Below are 18,234 nucleotides of genomic sequence, written 5' to 3'. Positions count from 1 at the left end.
CGCCCACAGCGAGGTCATTCGGGAGGTAAGTTCGTGTGACAGGGGTAAACGAGTTTGTGCGCCACAGGCAACACATTGCCCGTGACGCACAAACGACGGGGGCGGGTGCGATCGCACGATAAATCGTCTCGTGTAACGCCCCCTTTACCGGCTGGTGTTCCCAGCTCTTCTCTTGAGTAGCAGGGCTGGCACAATGTCATCATTATGGTGTTATACACATGTAATGTGGTACCAGCCTGGATAATCAAAAGAGGAGCCATGAGGTAAGGAGATTGTGCAGACTCTTGACCTGGCTGATGGGCAAGGAGCGCTGCAAATGGCTTCTCCACCTACTGGACACTGCTGAAGTGGAGGCCTGATAGTCTACAGACATCTCATCAGGGGTCCTGTCTGGATCCCATGTGCTTTAGATGGAAATGGTGCCACAGTGCTCTGCTCACATTGATGGGGGACTCTTGCCTTCTAAAGTAATGGAGCGCTCCTGATCAGTGATGAGCCAGCCCCCGGCAGTAAGAAGGTTGCCCACCCCTGATATACAGCGTGATGTTCTCGGCTATAATAGCTAGCCCTGGTTCCTAAGGATGACTGGCTGTAAACATGCCCCTTTAACAAAGTCAGAGAATGATTATAACATAGATAAAAAAAAAATCCTTTATTAGATGTGTGGAGATTTAGGTAATAACGCAGTGACATCCGTACATACACGTCCACTATGCCTGTGCAGACAGCACAGCTAGCATCAGATCCCTACTGCGCATGTGTAACCACTTTTTCCGGGCTCTGCTCGCTAGGATTCCTATCTGCGCATGCTCCATTCACACTCCGGCGTCTAGTTGCTATAGGAACAAGGATCTGACGTCATGTTCAGTCAAAAGCTTGGAACTACATTTCCCATGATGCGTCACGGCCACCGGAGCCAACGTCGGGCCTTTGTCCGGAGCGCAGCAGAGTGAGCGGCGTTTTCTCGGTAACGCAGGCCGTGAGGAGGAGGAGGCCTGCCGGAGCCGTACCGGCAGACCCCGGAGGATGCTCCGTGTGTGGCGTCATTGTGTCCTACACGTGGCACACAGTGATGTGGATACCGCATTGTAACACGCACACCCAGCCGCTGCAGAACGTCTTTGAGCAGCTGACGTTGGACCTTGCAGTGGCCAATATGTTACTGTGATGCCCATCAGGGGGCCCCCTTGTGTTAACCTCTTAAGCGCTGAGCCGTTTTTTCTCCGTTTTTTCTTGTGGGTGTTATGACGTCATCAGCAGGTCACATGACCTGCCCCCGTCTGCTGCTCTGAGCTGATGAAGGAGGCGACAGTAAGTGTTTTCTAATGTACAGGTATGGGGGGCACAGCATGAGGGGTCTGTCACACTGCACAGGGCCCCCGATAACCGGCCTGGCTGGTATCACCCCTTTATAGAGGGACGGTCACCAGGTCAAAGGTGGCCAGTTTTCTCTCTGTTCATGGGGGTGTGGCTTCCTGGAAGCTCGGGGGCGTGTATTTAGCCCCGCCCCTCGTACAGACCGGGAAAATGAGCGCTAATTAGAAAGACCGCTATCTCTGGACCAGTATGGCGGACTTACAGAAAAGAATACCGCGGGCAAGGGGGAGCAACGGGAATAAAATGGGAGCAAAAGCTGCCCACCACTGACCTGGTGATAGGTGCTCCTTAAAGGGGTGTTCCACTACGTTTATATTTATGGGTTGTCCTTAGGATTGGTCATCAATGCCTGACACCCCCCTCCAATCAGCTGCTCGCGGCAGCAGTAGGCGGGTGGCAATGCTCAGTTTTGGAGCTGCACCGTCTTATAGCGGCCACGGCTCAGTGCTGCACATCCAGCTCCTATTGATCTGAATGGGAGACGTGCAGTATCCGGCCGCTATCAGAAGACGGAGCAGCTCCAGAACTCAGCATTCCTGCCGCCACCAGCACCGACAACAGCTGATCGTAAGCAGAGGTCGGGTATATACCGCGCTGATACGCAATGCTATAGTGATATAATCTCTTTATTGTCCGTACAGGTCTACGCGTCTCCATCTGATGATTGTTCCTTTGTCCTGAGGAAGGAGACGGATGTCTCTGAAACGCGTAGACCTGTACGGACAATAACGACAATATACCATTGAGAATCAGCGCGGTATATGCCCGATTTCTGCTTACATGCTACTACATACCATACACCTCGGGGCTGCGGCTGATGCCACTACTGAATGGGCTACATAGGGGTTGTGACTTGCACAACCTGAAAAGGTGAGTGTACCGTGATCCCTTTATATCCCATATCCCTACCGGGTAAGACCCTATTGCGCTCTCTCTTCCACAGCAATTCTCTACCGCACAACAGCTGATCGGCGTGGGTGCGGGGTGTCGGACCCCGGCCAATCAGACATTGCTGACCTATAGGATACACCATCAGTGATAATGTAGTGGACAACCCCTTTAGTACCAGGCTGCAATCGCCTTTCCTTTAATCCCTTTTAGACCCCCTGATATGTAATGTTCCTCCTGCTCCAGACGTTCTCGGACAGACAGGATTCTTCACCAGAACAGTGGATTGGACACGCAGATGTGACTGCAGTTGTAATTCAATGGTCTTTACAAATTGATGGCATTAAATGGTTAATCTCATCCACAAGTGCTCGGGGTCCAGAACTGGTTGAGCTGGCGGAGCTCTGTCTCCATTACTTCAAAGGCAATGGGCTGTCTCTGGTGGTCTCCGCTCCTGAGGCCGGAACCTAGACACAGGTGGCAATAACCCTTTAACTGTCAAGTATGTTTTTAGTTCCTCCATTATCGCATGCCCAGGTATATAGTGCCTTAACGTATTCATACCCCTTGAACTTTTCCATATTTTTTCACATTACACCCACAAACAAACGTATTTTATTGGAATTGTATATGCTATACCAACACTAGGTAACCAGTATATGTGAAGTGTAAAGAAAATGATACATGGTTTTCTTAATATTTTACAAATATAAAATTGTGACGTTGCATGTGTATTCAGCCCCCGAGCCAATTCTTTGTAGAACCACCTTTCGATGCAGTTACTGCTGTACGTCTTTGGGGGTTTGTCTCTACATTTTGAAGCTGAAATTTTTGCCTCTTCTTCTTTGCACAGTATCTAGCTCAGTGAGGTTGGATGAAGAATGTCTGTGATCAGCAGTTTTCAAGTCTTTCCACAGATTTTCAATGGTATTTAGGTCTGGCCACATATGCTTTGATCTAAACCATCCATTGTAGCTGTGGCAGTATGTTTATGGTGAACCTGCACCTCAGTCTCAAGTCTATTGCAGCCTCTTAACAGGTTACCTCCACGACTGCCATCTATTTAGCTCTATCCATCTTCCCAATAACACTGACCAGCTTTCCTGTCTCTGCTGAAGAAAAGTATCCCCACAGCATGATGCTGCCACCACCATGTTTGATGGTGGGGATGGTGTTTTCAGCGTTCCATTTCAACCACACAGCATTTTGCATTGAGCCCAAAATGTTTTACTTTGGTCTCATCTGACCTGAGCACTTTCTCCCACATGCTAGCCGTGTCCCTTACATGGCATTTTGCAAACTGCAGTTGGGAATTCTTAAGGCTTGCTTTAAAAAATGGCTTTCTACTTGCCACTCTTCCAGGCCAGATTTGTGGACTATACAGCTAATAGTTGTCCTATGGACAGATTCTCCCACCTGAGCTGAGGATCTCTGCAGCTCCCCCAGACTGCCATGGTCCTCTTCGCTGCCTCTCTAGTCAGTGCTTTCCTTGCTTGGGATGTCAGCCTCTAGGTGGATGGCCATGTCTTGGTAGGTTTGCAGTTGTGCCATACTCTTCCCATTTTTGGATGATGGATTGAATAGTGTTCCATGAGATGTTCAGAGTGTGGGCTATTTTCTTTTATACCCTAACCATGCTTTACTCTTGTTCACAACTTTATCCTGGACATGTCTGGTGTGTTTCTTTTGGTTTGCATGATGCTCTTTGTTCCTTGATGTTCTGAAACAAACCTATGACTCCTTCATAGAAGAGCTATAGTTATACTGAGAAATTACATACAAGTGGGCTCAACTTGCTAATTAAAGGGAACCTGTCACCAGATTTGGTGACTATAAGCTGTGGTCACCACCAGGGAGCCAGTATATACAGCATTCTATCATACTGTATATAAGAGCCCGGGCCGCTCTGTATAACGTAAGAAACATCTTTATTATACTCTCCTGGGGAGCGTCCGGTCTGATAGGCATCTGTGGTCTTGGTCCGGCGCCTCGTCTCTTCCTTCCATCGCCGTCTTCCTTCCCTGCTCTGTGTGGATGACGCGTCCTACGCCATCCACAAAGAGGCCTCCATTGCTCCTGCGCACTTCTCTCTGCAGTTCTAAGTATTCTAGTGCGCATGTGCAGGTGGTCTTTGACCATTCCCCATGCCAGTACACTTCACAAAAACTTTTTTTGGCATATCATAAAATCCCAATAAAATAGATTTGTGTGTGGGTGTAATGTGGAAAAGAAATATGGGAAAGTTCACTGGGTATGACTACTTTTCAAGGCACTGTAATTGGACAAGTGATTCATAAGAGGTGTCATGGTCCCATGTGGTATGCTAGCTCATTATGCCATAAAGAATGAAAGGTTTCTTGGGGGTTGAATATTGACCTATCCTTGGCATTCATCATGGCGTCTGACTCGCGGCACAACGACCGATCAGCTGATTGAAGGGACTGCAGTGCCGTCAGGCTGGTACAGCACTGTATATTGTGTATTGCCTGTGAATGGTACTGCGCCTCTCTTCTAATAAAGTGAATGGATCCGCATTATTAAAGACCTCGATTTACCACTTAGAGCATGTGCACACGGGATAATATAAGAAGCAGATTTTCCATATATTCCACTTTATATTGTGTGTTGACTGTATAATTTTCCTGTTAAGTATCTTATGAATGCAGCTAAAAAGTGTGAGTGCTCATATATCCAAGTTTGAGTTTCGGCCTACTAAACTGACTGACAGCTGCAGCCTCTACTGAGCGGAGTGAGGTTTTAACAGGAAAGAGGGACACCAAGGAACTGTCATTTGGCTGGGATGGGGAAGACATTCAGTTAGATTTCTGAAAAAAGGATTATATGAACTATCAAAGTAAATACACTTGCATCATTTTATGTATTTTACTCACTTAATATACCACTATTAATTCCACAGCACTTTACATACGTGTGATCCTCACTGTTCCCATTGGGGCTTACAATCTAAATTCATGATCAGTATGTCTGCAAGTTTTGCAAGTCCAGCAGGCTTACTTCTCCCATTGTTTTACATAGACTTCTACAGCTTCTTCCCAAATCTCAAGCAGCTGTGTGATTACCCCCCCTCCACCTTACACCTACATGTACTGATGTTGCCTTAAAGATAACCTGTCTGCATGATTTTCTCATGTAGAGTAAAGGCATGGCTGTAATAGGGCTGCAATACTGATTAAAGCGCACCAATCACCAGGATTTTCCTCTAGAGCAGGGGTGCGGAACATTTTTTTACTGCCGGGGGCCATTTGGAAGATTCTACCAACCTTCGGGGGCCGCACAAAACTATCAACTTAAAAATTACCCTGCTGTATTTGGTCAAACAACTCACTGTGGTGGCTGGAACTTCTACTCTTTGGTGCAGCTGTAATATTAGGCGATATTGATCACATATGGTGATATTGGGTCACAGATAGCACTGGGTGCACAGAGAGCACTGGGAGAGGCTCAGGGCACAGAAATCACTGGGGAGAAAGGGGGCACTGGGGGCACAGAGAGCGCTGGTGGCGGCTGGGGGCACAGGCAGACCTGGTGGCGGCTGGGGGCACAGGCAGACCTGGTGGCGGCACAGGCAGACCTGGGGGAGGCCGGGGACACAGGCAGACCTGGGGGAGGCCGGGGACACAGGCAGACCTGGGGGAGGCCGGGGACACAGGCAGACCTGGGGGAGGCCGGGGACACAGGCAGACCTGGGGGAGGCCGGGGACACAGGCAGACCTGGGGGAGGCCGGGGACACAGGCAGACCTGGGGGAGGCCGGGGACACAGGCAGACCTGGGGGAGGCCGGGGACACAGGCAGACCTGGGGGAGGCCGGGGACACAGGCAGACCTGGGGGAGGCCGGGGACACAGGCAGACCTGGGGGAGGCCGGGGACACAGGCAGACCTGGGGGAGGCCGGGGACACAGGCAGACCTGGGGGAGGCCGGGGACACAGGCAGACCTGGGGGAGGCCGGGGACACAGGCAGACCTGGGGGAGGTTGGAGGCAGTTAGAGAACTGGGGAGGCTCACAAAGAGAGCTGGGGGAGGCTGCAAGCACAGAGAGAACTGCTGCCGGGCACCACAGACAGAGCCGCCATCGCCACTGGGCACTGCCCGGCACAGTGGGACCTGGGGGATGATAGTGCAGTCGCTCCTCTTCTGTTGAATTGTAGCGCACCTTGCGCCTACTCCGCCTACAAAGTATGTCCTGCTGTAGCCAGTGCCAGTGTGGGGATGTAGTCCTTCAGGTATAGGAACGCTCTGTGCGGGGTTTTAAAGGGCCAGCAGCCAGCAAGATACGGCTACCGCTCCAGCTCTGCGGTCCTCGGGAATCAGCTTGGGGGCCCGGGGGTTCCCCACTAGAGGCTCTAGAACCTAAAGCCAGTGCTATACTGGCACTATCAGGCTGATTCTATACATAGTGGTCAGCTCGGATGTTTAGGTTTTGAAACTCAAGCAAGTAAAGTTTGTAAAATGAGCAGCTTTTTGATTGGCAGCAGCTGCTGATCAGCTAATAGCTGACCCACACTCTGTTGAGAGGAGATGTGAAGAAAGCTCATGAAAAAATGGTCAAGAAATGCTGAAATTGGATGTGCGCTATTGGGATCTTTATTCATATAACACTATGGCCATTACAGGTTCTCTGGTGGATATGCACCAAGAAATATCAGAGGGGCATTGCATGAATGCAGGAATTCTGTGATTATGCTGCAGTTTGTACATCTGTCTTAACATGGGGTTTGGAAGTGGTGGTGACAACAGAAGTGGATAAATTACCCATAGCATCCAGTCAGACCCCAGATTTCATATTTCCAGGATATCTTAGAAAATGAAAGAAAAGGAGTGATTTCATTGATTGCCTTTGGTAACGGCTCATCTCCCCATCTAATCCAGTTCTAGGGAATGGGAGCAGCACAAGAGGAAACATGATAATTGATCAAATAGAAAGGAAGGAAATCATGCAGTTGAAAGACCAGTCTCATCGACATTTTGTGTTTTGTTATCAGGCACTCAGTCATCAACTCCAACTCAGGTCTTGTGAGTCAGGCCTCACTCCTATGTGATTTATGGAAGATGGAGATGGAAAAGAATCACATGATGGAGCGGATCCTGAGCCTTGTCCTGGAGATTGTCTATTTGCTTCTTGAAGAGGTGAGTCCTCAGGAGATTCTAGGTCAAGTGAAGTTCCCAGAAAATAGAGAGTTTCACCTATTACTTGACACTCAGTGCATCGGGTCTCGGATCCCTATTTAGTGGGACATCAAAATGTGGTCTTTAGAAATCTTTATAAGCCATAACGTTCTCCTTTATTTGCCACGGTACCTATATATGCATATTCTAGTAACATGGAACCATTTAGTGATATTCCATAAATGTATGTCATGTGTGCAGGGAGTCTATGGAGCAGCATCGGAATTAGAGCTCGCTCTGTACCATTCTGCAGGCTGTGTTATACAGCTGACATCTGCCTAAAACTGCAGCATCGGAGATAACCGTTTAGTGCAATAACTGCTGTATTCTTATGCAAAATACATGAAGTACTATGCTGTTGATTTTGAGTGGCATGATACAGCTCAGATCAGTATGATAAATATTCCAAAATCTGGGGCATACACTTCTATACAGCACTGAAGCTGCTTTATGTCTCTACTGATAGTTTGTGTTGCAAATGTGTATTTTCTCTCCACTACCTGCCTAAAATTTCATGATCCGTTATTTCTATGATGATTTTTATAAGCGTCTTTATAAATCTTCCTTCGCACAGGATTACGTCATTGTGAAAAACTCAGGTGACAATGTGGTGTACAAAAGCAGCGCCCAGCGCCCCAAAATGGAGCAAGAAGAAGCCCTCGAGAAGAAAAACAATCGGGTTGTAGATCTCACCAGCAAGGTTCTGCAGCTTCTGACTGGAGAGGTGAGCACTGTATAGACAAAAAGTTGTGTATCATATTTGGATGGTCCCTAACTCCCGTAGTTCACCTCGCTATGTGCCAGCAGGCCTAAAAAAAGGGCACAGTAGGACATGGACCTGACTGCTCCACACCTGCCCAAGGAAAGCTGTATAGTAAAGATGCACAGCCCAAAAAGTGGGGCCACACCCCCCAATATGTACAAAGTACAATAAACTTGTATATATTTTTTTTTTATCCTGTACAACTTTAACCCCTTAACAACCGCGGGCCGTACCGGTATGTCCTAACCTATATAGTTGTAATCACCAGCAGCTACTGCGGGCAGCTGCTGGTGATCCGTGCACATGTCGGCTGATTTGTACAGCTGACGTGTCCCTTGCAGGCACGAATGGATCCGTTATCCACCCGCGCCTGTTAACCCCTTAAATCGCGATTTCAAAATGTGACATTGCAATTTAAATCCGTGCCGCAGTAAATCTTCACTTACCCTGTGACGTGATTACTGTGAGCCGATGGTTGTCATGGTAGCACAGGTTCATTTGATGACTCCTGTAGCTAGCATGAGTCACTTCCTGTTTCACCTGGCCGAGTGCTGGCAGTAACAAGAGGTAAGTATTTCTGGTGATGACAGCTGTGTAGCTGTGATCACCAGAGAAGAATGAGCGATAAGACTACTGATCCTTATCCTCTAGGGGGACTAGTAAAATAAGTTTAAAACAAGTTTTTTTTAAAAAAAAACTAAAAGTTCAAATCACCCACCACTCCCCCATTGAAAATTAAAGGGTTAAAAAAATATATATGTATGTATGTATGTATGTATGTGTGTGTGTGTGTGTGTGTGTGTGTGTATATTATTATTAGCGCAATTTATTCCATGGCGCTTTACAAGTGAAAGAGGGTATACGTACAACAATCATTAACAGTACAAAACAGACTGGTATAGGAGGAGAGAGGACCCTGCCCGCGAGGGCTCACAGTCCTACAGGGGATGGGTGAGGATACAATAGGTGAGGACAGAACTGGTTGCGCAGTGGTCTACTGGACTGAGGGCTATTGTAGGTTGTAGGCTTGTTGGAAGAGGTGGGTCTTGAGGTTCCTCTTGAAGCTTTCCACGGTAGGGGAGAGTCTGATATGCTGAGGTAGAGCATTCCAGAGTATGGGGGATGTACGGGAAAAATCTTGTACACGATTGTGGGAAGAGGAGATAAGAGAGGAGCAGAGAAGGAGATCTTGTGAGGATCTGAGGTTGCGTGCAGGTAGGTACCGGGAGACTAGGTCACAGATGTAGGGAGGAGACAGGTTGTGCATGGCTTTGTATGTCATGGTTAGTGTTTTGAACTGGAGTCGTTGGGTGATGGGAAGCCAGTGAAGGGATTGGCAGAGTGGCGAGGCTGGTGAGTAGCGAGGGGAGAAGTGGATTAGGCGGGCCGCAGAGTTTAGAATAGATTGGAGAGGTGCAAGAGTGTTGGAAGGGAGGCCAGAGAGCAGGAGGTTGCAGTAGTCGAGGCGGGAGATGATGAGGGCATGCACTAATGTTTTTGCTGATTCTTGGTTAAGGAAAGCACGGATCCGGGAGATATTTTTGAGTTGTAGTCTGCATTAGGTGAAGAGGGCTTGGATGTGTGGCTTGAAGGATAGAGCAGAGTCGAGAGTTACTCCAAGGCAACAAGCTTGTGAGACTGGAGAGAGTGAGCAACCATCAAGTTTGATGGAAAGGCTTTTTTATATATTATTACATATAAATTATTAATTTTATAATATATATCTATATACATCTCTATATCTCACACATTTGGTATCGCTGTGTTCAGAAATGCCCGATCTATCAAATATAAAATCAATTAATTTGATCAGTAAATGGCGTAGCGGCAAAAAAAATTACAAACGCCAAAATTATATTTTTTCGGTCGCCGCAGATTTTGCGCAAATGCAATAACAGCCGATCAAAACGTAGCATCTGCACAAAAATGTAGAATTAAAAACAGCTTGAAATGCAAAAAATAATCAGTCACCGAGCCACAGATCCTAAAAAATGAGAAGGCTACGGGTCACAGAAAATGTCGCACGAAGTGCGCCAATTTTTTTGGACAAACTTTTGAATTAGTTTTAACCCCTTAGATAAAAGTAAACCTATATATGTTTGGTATCTACAAACTCACACCGACCTGAGGCATCACAGCAATACATCAGTTTTACCATATAGTGAACACCGTGAATAAAATATCCCAAAAACAATCATGCAGTCACACTTTTTTCAATTCTTCCGCACTTGGAATTTTTTTGCTGTTTTCCAGTATACTATTTGGTAAAACTTATGGTTTCATTTAAAAATACAACTCGTCCCACAAAAAACAAGCCCTTTATATGGCAATATTTATGGAAAATAAAAACGTTACTCCTCTCGGAAGAAAGGGAGCAAAAGAAAAAAAAACAGAAAATCGAACTGGGTAAAGGGGTTAATTCACAAAAGATTGATTTGATACAATTATTTGAATGTATTTTTTTGCCATATTATACTTGCAGTCCAACAATGACATCAAGAATGACACAGATGAGGAAGAAGCAGAGAAGCATGATGAACAGAAGAGAAAGGCAGTTAAACAGTCTGGCTGTAAGAGTATGGAAAGTTTTGAGTCCCATATATTTGCCCCTGGAACAATAAAATGTAATTTATATGTAGTATAATTTTATATTTTTATGTGTTTATGTATATATGATGTGTATGTATGTACAATATAACACAAAAACTAGTATACCCCTCACATTTTATGTAAATATTTTAATATTAGTTTTCAGGTTACAACACGGACTATATGACACTTTGATATAAAGTAGTCAGTGTACAGCTTGTATAACAGTATACATTTGTCTGACCTCTAAATAACTCAACTCACAGCCATTAATGTCTAAATCGCTGACAAAAAAGTGAATACACCCCTAAGTGAAAATGTGGCCAAATTGTGCCCAAAGTGTCAATATTTTCAGTGGCCACCATTATTTTCAAGTACTGACTTAACTCTCTTAAGCATGGAGTTCACTAGCGCTTTACAGGAGCCACTGGATGCTGCTTTTCCACTCCTCTGTCCACATCACGGAGCTGGTGGATGTTATCTGTTATCAGATGCTCAATAAGGTTTAGGTCTGGAGACCTGCTTGGCCAGTCCAACACCTTTACCCTCAGTTTCTTTAGCAATGCAGTGGTCGTCTTAGAGATGTGCATGGGGTTGTTATCATGTTAGAATACTGCCCAGTTTCCGAAGGGCAGGGATTATGCTCTGCTACATTGTTACATTATATACTGGCATTCATAGTTCCCTCAATGAAATGGCTAGCAGCATTCATCCAGCCCCAAGCAATGACACTCCCACCACCATGCTTGACTGTAGGCCAGACACACTTGTCTTTGTACTCACTTGGTTGCTGCCACACACGCTTGACACCATCTGAACCAAACAAATTTATTTTGGTCTTATCAGACCACAGGACATGGTTCCAGTAATCCATGTTCTTAGTCTTGAGCAAATTCCATGGTGGCTTTCTTGTACATCATCTTAGAAGAGGCTTCCTTCTGGGACAACAGCCATACAGGCCAATTTGAGGTGCGTATGGTATGAGTACTAACAGACTGACCCTCCACCCCTTTAATCTCTGCAGTAAGGCTGCTTTCACACTACGTTTTTTTAACATGCGTCATGAACGTTTTTTTAACGCAAAAACGGATCCAGTGCAAATGCGTTTTCATTTCAATGCATTTGCAATGGACTCGCGTCAACATGCGTTCACCTGCGTTTGCGTGCGTTATAGTAAGGATCCAGCGAGTTTTTCAACTTTTTTCAAAAACGCTACTTGTAGCATTTTTGAGCTGCGTCCAAATACTGCAAATTGCTGGATCCTGACTAAACAGCATGCAAACGCATGTGAACGCTGGCATGCTGATAGACAGGATCCTGCTTGCTCTACTGAGCATGCCCAGAAACCAGCCTCGCGTGATCAGTCCCTCTCTCCCCCTTCCTCTCCCTCTCTCTCCTCTCCAAGCAAGTTACCTGATGTTTACCTTGGTTACGTGTGCAGGGAACCGGCTCCTAGCAGCTGCAGATGCTCGTAACCAAGGTAAATATCGGGTATCCAAGCAAGTTACCCGATGTTTACCTTGGTTACGAGCCTCCGCAGCTCTCAAATGTCGGCTCCCAGTCTTACACGTTCAGTTCCCCTCACTCACGATCACATGACTCCAATGCCCGCCCATAAACTTAAAGTGACAGGATCCTGCAAAATAACACATGCGTTTGCATGCGTTTTTTTGCTGTAAAAGCAGGATCCGCTTTTACAGCAAAAAAACGTTTATGACGCATGTTAAAAATAACGCAGTGTGAAAGCAGCCTAATGCTGCCAAAACACTGCTGCAGCTCAGGTTCAGGGTGATGACAATCTTATAGCTTAGGTCATCTTTATTTAGAGCAATAATTGTTTTTTCAGATCCTCAGAGAATTCTTTGCCATGTTGAGCGTTCAGTGACCAGTCTGAGAGATCATGTGAGCGATAACACCAAATTTAACACACTTGCTCCCCATTCACACCGGAGACCTTGTAACACTGAGTCACATGACACTAGGGAAAGAAAATGGCTAATTGGGCACAGTTTATCCATTTTCACTTAGGGGTGTACTCACTTTTGGTGTCAGTGGTTTAGACATTAATGGCTGTGTGTTGAGTTATTTAGAGGTTACACAAAATTTACACTGGTATACAAGCTTACTACTTTACATTGTATCAAACTTTTAGATCTTCAGTTTTATCAGATAAACAGATACAATAAATATTTAGAAATGCGAGGGGTGTAGTCACTTTTGTAATGTACTGTGTGTGTAGAGATAACAGTTAAACAAGCAAGTGAAGTAACGCCTAATTTTAGTACTTTTTTGAGCCTTCTCTATGAATGCCCCCCCATTCCATATATTCCCTAAAACGCATCAGCTGTCATCTTCTAGATGAGATTTGCACAAGCCAATATCATTTTCATAAGGACTTCAACTTTATTCTTTCCAATAGGGTCATCAGATGACATGCCTGAAATTCAACTACCATCTGATCCAGTGACTATTAAAAAAGATAGGTCTGATGATGACTTCCCCCAAGAAAACGCCATGACTTTGTGCCGAGATAGCTCTACTCAGACAGACGATACCAGCGCCAGTGAAATTGGACCTCTCCCTGAAATTTACATACATGTTCCTATCGACCAAACAGAATATTTATCTATTTGCAAGAAGGGAGGCACAGCATCTGATGACTCTGCATTCATGGCTAGTGAGCTTTGTAAACCCTTGGTACATACAGTGGTACGTGGCCGTAATGATGAGCATTTAATAACTAGTAAAGAGTATGGTTCTGTAGATCTGAAACCCACTGCAACAGAATACAGAGTAATAAAAATTAAGGAGGAACCTGTTGACTGGTCTGAAGAAGATTCCAGATTACTTGATCTCCCTATCCAAATTGAGCGCATACATACTGGACCTAAGAGCAGTGTTTCTTTATATCCCCCAGGTCTAATTGACCAATCAACATCACCATATACAAGTGTGCAGATTAAGCAAGAACCGGCCTCAGAAGAGGGATCTCTTATAGAGACAGGCATATCAGTATCAGTAGAACAATCACAAAGACACTTCATACTAGCCGAGAGCGCTGAAGGAAGTTTCAGGGACACAGATATCAATACAGGCTCTGAAAATTCCCAAACGGACTATGGTTCTACTTTTATAAAGGAACAGTACTATGAAGATGACGAAATGCAAACAAGCAATGAAGATCTATCAGTTTCTCAATTATACCAGGAACCATATATGGAAGAGATTACGTATGAATACTATTCAGCTCATTCCAGCAACTTACACCAGAAATCAGACAATCAGGACAAACCATACTCTTGTTCAGAATGTGGGAAGAGTTTTAAATACAACAGTCTTCTCCTCCACCACTCTAAATCCCATCAGAAGAAGCCACTGATATGTTGTGAATGTGGAAAACAGTATTCTTGTAAGACAGAATTTGATATACATCAGAGGATCCACACCGGTGAAAAGCCTTTTGTTTGTTCAAACTGCGGAAAAGGCTTCCGGAGGAAATCTCACATGCTCCGACACCAACGAATTCATGGAGACAAAGAGATCTATCCCTGTCCAGAATGTGGTAAGTCTTTTCATCGCCAGGATGTCCTAAACCAACATCGTAAAATACACAAAACAAACCAAGTGGAGGTCTACACTCCCACCAAACATGCTCAACCAGAAGACCCGAATACGACATATGACCTAATTCAGAGCTTTCCATGCTCCGAATGTGGGGAAAGCTTTGATGATGTCACACAGCTTGAAGAACACCAAGTAGTTCATGCAGGGGAGAAGCCATTTTCTTGCACAGAGTGTGGCAAATCATTTCGTTTTGAAGCCCTTTTAGAGTTGCATTGGGGCAGTCACATTGCTGCAGTTTCGTGTTCTGAATGCGGAAAGAGTTTCGCAAGTCAGAGTCTTCTTAACCATCATCTGAAAAGTCATGAAGGAGCAAATGATTGCCTTTGTTCTGAATGTGGCAAAGAATTCCCCAGTCGGTCCCAGCTGGTTGACCACTACAGAACACATACAGGAGAGAAACCATACATGTGCCCTGATTGTGGTAAATATTTTCGTAGGAAAGCACATGTTGTTAGGCATCGCAAAATCCATAAGGGTAACAAACCATTTTCCTGCCTAGAATGTGGAAAGTGCTTTGAGAATCTAGAGTTTCTTGAACGACATGCAAAGATGCACAAGAAGAAAAGACCGTACATCTGCGCTCAGTGCGGGAAAAGTTACACCAAAAAGTCTCATCTAGCCAGACACCAGAGGACACACACTAAGCAAACCACACATACTTGTCCCCAATGTGGAGAAGGTTTCCAGTATCCAGCCCTCTTGACTCAACATATGAAACTTCATACTGGGGAAACGGACTATGAATGTCCTTGTTGTGATAAGATCTTCACTTCAGACGTGGCTCTTCTTAAACATCAAAAAATTCATTCAAAAGAAAAATCTTTCATATGTGCTGAATGTGGGAAAAGTTTCACCTTCTACTCTCTATTCATGAGGCATCAGACCACACACACAGGAGAAAAGCCTTTTGAGTGTTCGGAGTGTGGAAAACGGTTTACGCGAGATTCGCATCTGGTGAGACACCGGCGACTACATGACAACTTATAAGCTATAATCTTTGTGATAAGTGTAAAAAAAGAAGAAAAAAAAAAGGTCCCCCGGATCCATTACCAAGTCTTTGAAATTTACTATTTATTTAGTGCATTTTTATTATTTCATAAATGTTTCTGGAATGTGCATGGCCCTTTAAACTGTTGATTTGATTCCAAGTTCTTCTGTTTTGTTTCTCATTTTTATATTGTCAATGTGAACAAAAATCTGCTTTTAAGCCGGGGGGGGGGTTTGCTGTGGTTGCGATCACATTGACTCTGCAAGAATAAGTAGCCTGTTCTTGGGAAGATGTCAAGGAGGAGGATTAGTCCTTAAATATTAAATCAGTCTGGTTTCAGATGACGACTGTGATTTGTCTGTTGTTATAACAGTTGGGGTATAGTGACACCCAAGATCTCAGGGAGGTGCGCAGTCTTGTGAGATAGTATTTAATCAGTCCTTGGGCATCACAAAGTAGAAGAGGAACCAGGTGCATAGGAAGGACAACTTTGGAAAGGGAATGTCTCCACAATGTTTTAACCATCATATTGCAAGGTTACCGTGTTGGTGGCAACAGATGACTTACTCAGGGGAGGTGGGAGTGCTATTCTACACCAATCTTGTGCGGTTGTCAAAAGTATGAAGTGAAAGGAAATCCATTCCTAGGTATCGATGTGGTAGTTAGTTTCTTCTTCCCTAATATGTGAAATTTCCCCAAACCAATTCTTCATGTTGTGTGTGGCTGAGTTGTTTTTTTAGCATCTTGGGATCATGGTTTTAACCATCTGGAGCAGATTCCAGTTAAGAAAAGAGATCTAGGCCTGGGGTGAAGAGTTAGAAGGGCTCCTTTCACCTTGCTAATGTGATCCAGAATGCCAGTAGATATTAGACATCCACATTTAAGATGCAATACGGTGGCTCCTAGAGCTGCAGCATAACAGCAGTTGTTTGGGACTCTATACCATGAAGCCAAAATATTTAAGGACTTTGGTTGCAATGGCAACTTTATTAAAATAGTAAAGCACTTTAAATTCATTGAGTTTCCAAGAATTTTACCTCAACTGAACTCTGATAAAATGGAGGGACAAAGCTGCAAAATGTTTATATACTGTACTGTATATATTAATTACATATAATGCAAGAGACTATAGCTGATAGACCCTTAAAGCTCTGGGGTGCATGGTGTAATTGGGCAAATGTGTAGAAATATTAATTTTCTATGAGGTAATAAAAGAAGGGAGTATCGTCTGCAAGAATAGAGAGGCACAAGAGGAAGCCCAATATAAATTGGTACAAGGGAAGAAGGCTTTACTGGTAATCAACATACACTGTGTGCAGAATTATTAGGCAAATGAGTATTTCGATCACATGATACTTTTTATAGATGTTGTCCTACTCCAAGCTGTAAAGGCTTGAGAGACAACTACTAATTAAGTAAATCAGGTGATGTGCGTCTCTGTAATGAGGAGGGGTGTGGTGTAATGACATCAACACCCTATATAAGGTGTGCTTAATTATTAGGCAACTTCCTTTCCTTTGGCAAAATGGGTCAGAAGAGAGATTTGGCGGGCTCGTAGAAGTCCAAAATTGTGAGAGGGATGCAGCAGTCTTGAAATTGCCAAACTTTTGCAACGTGATCACCGAACAATCAAGCGTTTCATGGGAAATGGCCAACAGGGTCGCAAGAAGCGTGTTGGGCAAAAAAGGCGCAAAATAACTGCCCATGAATTGAGGAAAATCAAGCGTGAAGCTGCCAAGATGCCATTTGCCACCAGTTTGGCCATATTTCAGAGCTGCAAAGTTACTGGAGTATCAAAAAGCACAAGGTGCCATACTCGGGGACATGGCCAAGGTAAGGAAGGCTGAAAAATGACCACCTTTGAACAAGAAACATAAGCTAAAACGTCAAGACTAGGCCAAGAAATATCTTAATACTGATTTTCCAAAGGTTTTATGGACTGATGAAAGGAGAGCAACTCTTGATGGGCTAGATGGATGGGCCAGAGGCTGGATCAGTAAAGGGCAGACTCAGACACCAGCAAGGTGGAGATGGGGTACTGGTATGGGCTGGTATCATCAAAGATGAACTTGTGGGACCTTTTTGGGTTGAGGATGCAGTGAATCTCAACTCCCAGACCTACTGCCAGTTTCTGGAAGACAACTTCTTCAAGCAGTGGTACAGGAAGAAGTCGGTATCATTCAAGAAAAACATGATTTTCATGCAGGACAGTGCTCCATCACTTGCATCCAACTACTCCACAGCGTGGCTGGCCAGTAAAGGTCTAAAAGATGAAAAAATAATGACATGGCCCCCTTGTTCACCTGATCTGAACCCCATAGAAAACCTGTGGTCCCGCATAAAATGTGAGATCTACAGTGAGGGAAAACAGTCCACCTCTCGGAATAGTGTCTGGGAGGCTGTGGTGGCTGCTGCACGCAATGTTGATCGTAAACAGATCAAGCAACTGACAATCTATGGATGGTAGGCTGTTGAGTGTCATCATAAAGAAAGGTGGCTATATTGGTCACTAATTTTTGGGGGTTCTGTTTTTGCATGTCAGAAATGTTTATTTCTAAATTTTGTCCAGTTATATTGGTTTACCTGGTGAAAATAAACAAGTGAGATGGGAATATATTTGGTTTTTATTAAGTTGCCTAATAATTCTCCACATTAATAGTTACCTGCACAAACAGATATCGTCCTAAGATAGCCAAATCTAAAAAAAAACACTCCAACTTCCAAAAATATTAAGCTTTGATATTTGAGTCTTTTGAGTTGATTGAGAACATAGTTGTTGATCAATAATAAAAAAAATCCTCAAAAATACAACTTGCCT

General features: G+C 44.6%; 1 protein-coding gene across 3 annotated transcripts; it reads left to right on the top strand.

Moving 5' to 3' along the window:
* Positions 1-887: 887 nt before the first annotated feature.
* Positions 888-18,228, top strand: LOC142311163 (uncharacterized). 3 transcript variants are annotated; one of them, XM_075349342.1, is made up of 5 exons: positions 888-1,311; positions 7,269-7,413; positions 8,027-8,176; positions 10,698-10,785; positions 13,224-18,228. In XM_075349342.1, the coding sequence occupies exons 2-5, from the start codon at positions 7,336-7,338 to the stop codon at positions 15,413-15,415; spliced, it is 2,508 nt and encodes an 835-aa protein (XP_075205457.1). In that variant the 5' UTR covers positions 888-1,311; positions 7,269-7,335; the 3' UTR covers positions 15,416-18,228. The 3 variants fall into 3 exon arrangements, with proteins under 3 accessions (XP_075205457.1, XP_075205456.1, XP_075205454.1); XM_075349341.1 differs by having other exon boundaries at positions 10,698-10,791; XM_075349339.1 differs by having other exon boundaries at positions 10,698-10,839.
* Positions 18,229-18,234: the final 6 nt, after the last annotated feature.

The sequence above is a fragment of the Anomaloglossus baeobatrachus genome, chromosome 5 (assembly GCF_048569485.1).
Source record: "Anomaloglossus baeobatrachus isolate aAnoBae1 chromosome 5, aAnoBae1.hap1, whole genome shotgun sequence".
Classification (NCBI taxonomy): Eukaryota; Metazoa; Chordata; class Amphibia; order Anura; family Aromobatidae; genus Anomaloglossus; species Anomaloglossus baeobatrachus.
The sequence above is the reverse complement of the archived record's forward strand: the minus strand, read 5'-3'. Positions and strand labels throughout refer to the sequence as shown.